The 3184-nt window shown below is 54.3% G+C and overlaps 1 protein-coding gene across 1 annotated transcript in view; it reads left to right on the forward strand.

Annotated features, from left to right (window-relative positions):
- Positions 1-3184, forward strand: part of RBBP8NL (RBBP8 N-terminal like) — a 14653-nt gene that overhangs the window by 5307 nt on the left and 6162 nt on the right. Inside the window, exons 7-9 of the mRNA XM_009998732.1 lie at positions 10-80; positions 784-866; positions 2257-2420. Coding sequence (XP_009997034.1) covers positions 10-80; positions 784-866; positions 2257-2420 — 318 coding nt within the window. The remainder of the gene's footprint in view (positions 1-9; positions 81-783; positions 867-2256; positions 2421-3184) is intronic.

Here is a 3184-nt window from a genome sequence, read left to right on the forward strand (position 1 = left end):
GAATGCCAGCACTGAGAAAACAGGTTCCAGGGGAGCAGAAGAAGCCCACCAGGATGTTCCAGGCCTTGAGCTGGGAGAAGGTGAGTGCTGCTGGTTCCCACCTCCCTTGAGGGACCTGGGGATGGGAAGGGTGACTGACCTGTGGTGCAAGGCTACTCTGGGAAAAAATCTGGAAAGCAAAGACTAAGCTGTTGGCAGCTCAGATGGACACTGCCATGGGCAGAATAGCTGCTGGGGGGGGATGCCCACCAGGATGTTCCAGGCCTTGAGCTGGGAGAAGGTGAGTGCTGCTGGTTCCCACCTCCCTTGAGGGACCTGGGGATGGGAAGGGTGACTGACCTGTGGTGCAAGGCTACTCTGGGAAAAAATCTGGAAAGCAAAGACTAAGCTGTTGGCAGCTCAGATGGACACTGCCATGGGCAGAATAGCTGCTGGGGGGGGATGCATGTCAAGGGAGAAACACGCTGCCCTGTCTTAGAGCAAGAGTGCTTGGGTGCCCTCACTGCAAAATGAGTGCTGTGCAGGTGTGGACCTGCCACCCATTTCATCCAGAGACCGTGTGGTTGCCTTGCTGCCACCCACACATGCAATGGAGGGTATGTTCTATCAGGTGCTGGCTTGAGCCAGATGGGAATTTTGGCTCAAAATCTTCAAGACAAGGTGGCTGGTGCCAGCTGAGATCATCCTGGGGAGGCTGCAAGTCTCCATCACGCTGCAGGGCAGGGCAGCCTGCACCTGCTCTGTGGGGCTGTCACAGTGGCTGGTTCTGTCTTTTTTTTGCAGAAAAGCCTGCAGGGCAGAGGAGCCCTCCAAGCAGTAGGACTTCCCCACGCACTGTCCTCCAAGAAGTCAGCCTCACTGAAATGGTGAGTTACTGGAGGTAGCCTGAGGTCCTCAGGCCTTCTTCCCCCACTGTGGTCATCTGAATTGGATCAAGAAGGGTAGATTGGGATAGTGAAAGAGCAGGAAGCACTTAAGAGGTGAAACAATTAGCCAGATTTGGGCAGTTGCCAGAGCCAAGAAGGGCACTACCAAATGCCAGATGCATCCTCTCCACAAAAACTGCCACTCATTCCAAGTCAAGCATTTGAAGTTAGTCACAGGGCCCTGTCCCCCCACGCACATCTTTGCTCCTGTGTTTATCCTCCATGACAAGACATCTAGCATCCTTGAGTCATCTGCTCCTCACTCTGGTTCCTCTCTGAGCTGTCTTGCTGGCAGATAGTGCTGATTGTGCTGAGCCACATTTCAGTGTAGCTTATCCTCAGTTACAGAGTCATCTTCCCATCATCTGGGTGAGCAAGAAGCTGGAGCACTGTGAGTGTTGGAAAAGCCTGGAGAACATGTAAACTGTGGGAGCTGTGGGTACTGAGGGCAAATACACCTCAGGGCTGCAGGCACAGCAGCCCTGCCCAGGAGCATCACAGATGTCTCTCCATCTGCAGCATGATGAATATTGGTATCTTCAGAGGGCCTGGCATGCAGTGGTTGCCATTTTGTGTATTGATGCAAGCCTGGCGTGCCTTTAAAACACAGGGAGTGTGTATCAGCCAAGGGATGCTGAGGGATATGATGATATTGGGCACTGGGAGATGAGATTGCAGGACCTGGAGCCCTGTTCCTGGGAACTCAGGCCCACGTACACACCCACATAGATGCTTCTGTTTCAGCACAGGCTTTGCTTACCCAAACTCCACAGAAAACTTGAAAGAGCAGGTGAGAAGGGGTTTTGGTGAGGCTGCAGGGATAATTAATAGGGATGGCAGGAAGGGTTGGTGACATCTCCAGGTGGGCAGGGGAAAGTCAAGTCAGAACATGTGGTGAGCCTTTCATTACAGCAGATGGAGATGATGATGTCCTGGCCTCAGAGCCAGGTGCTCTACTGGAAAGGCACCCATCAAAGCAGTGTGTGCCAGGAGCTTGAATGAATCAAGGCCTGACTAGGGGCCAGGAAATCTGTGGGGTCTTATCTTGGTTAAGCTACCGAATTGTGGCTTCAGTCTAGAGGAGGCACAAGATGTCCTGGGCTACAAATCCGTGCAGCCAGAACACACAGAGTGCTGTAAACATGCAGGGGAAACTTCCTGTGAAAACCAATACAAATATATCTGAGCTGGTGACCAGAATTGTATTGAACAGAGCACTTAGGAGCTGTCTGTCTTGCTCATGCTGGTGAAGAGCTGTGGCTTGGCTTGGCCAAGCTCTGCCTGGGGTATCCAGCAGAACCACTCACCTGGACTTTCTCCCCTGCCACAGGCATCCCAGAGGATTGCAAACCGGCTGCACGGAACCATTGCCTTGGTGAGACCCGGCTCCAGACCCTGCCTGCTGGAGAGAAGTCCTTCAAGGGCAGCAGTGTCCCCACCAGCCAGGAAGACTCCTCTCCCACCGGAGCGCGAGCACAGCCCCAGCCTTGAGGCGTGAGTTTTGGGCTCATGGGTTGTGGTGTGGACCTGACCCATGGCCCATCATGGCTGTGCCACCAGGCAGGCTGCAATGAGATGCAATGAGGTGGCCAGTCTCCACTGTATCTGCCCACCTTCTTCCCCCACAGCCTTGGGAAGTGGGAATCTCCCAATTTACACAAGTGAAAGTGGATGGAACCCAGTCCAATCAGATCAGCTTCTCGTTACTCCAGCTTTGCCAGACAAGCCCAGAAAGTGAACCAGCTGCCCCCACCTGCAGCCAGGGGAAGGAGCCTCATGGGAGGCAGAGATCCCTGCTCCTCCTTATCTATTCTAATGGGCTTTCCTGCAGGGCTCAGCACTTCCCCGGGCTTATCCTTCCCCATGGATCAGGATCTCAGAGGGCTGAACACAACCAGTGAGTTCACCTGCAGAAACAGCCCGTTTCCCAGAGTGGGAGTAGATCCCACTGAGCATTCCCAGGAAAAGCTCACACACACAGAGGCTGCCAAAAAAGCAGCAATAGCAGGGACTGGTTTGCAGGGCAGGTGGATGCACTGTACCCACCTTCTTCATATGGCTGTGAAAACTTCCCATTGAGGGGAGGGTGGGCTTCAGGCCCACCAGGGCACTAAGAAAGCCCGATGGAGGTAGCCAGGATGCTTCTGGCTGTAAGACATGGCTCGACAAATGGCCTCTCAGCAGCAGGGATGACGGGAGCAGTCCCTGCATCCCACCACTCCCTCACCCTCCTGCCTGGGGCTGCCACCGCCCAGGGA

This window comes from Chaetura pelagica, unplaced genomic scaffold, assembly GCF_000747805.2.
Source record: "Chaetura pelagica isolate M959 unplaced genomic scaffold, ChaPel_1.0 scaffold275, whole genome shotgun sequence".
In the NCBI taxonomy this organism is placed as follows: Eukaryota; Metazoa; Chordata; class Aves; order Apodiformes; family Apodidae; genus Chaetura; species Chaetura pelagica.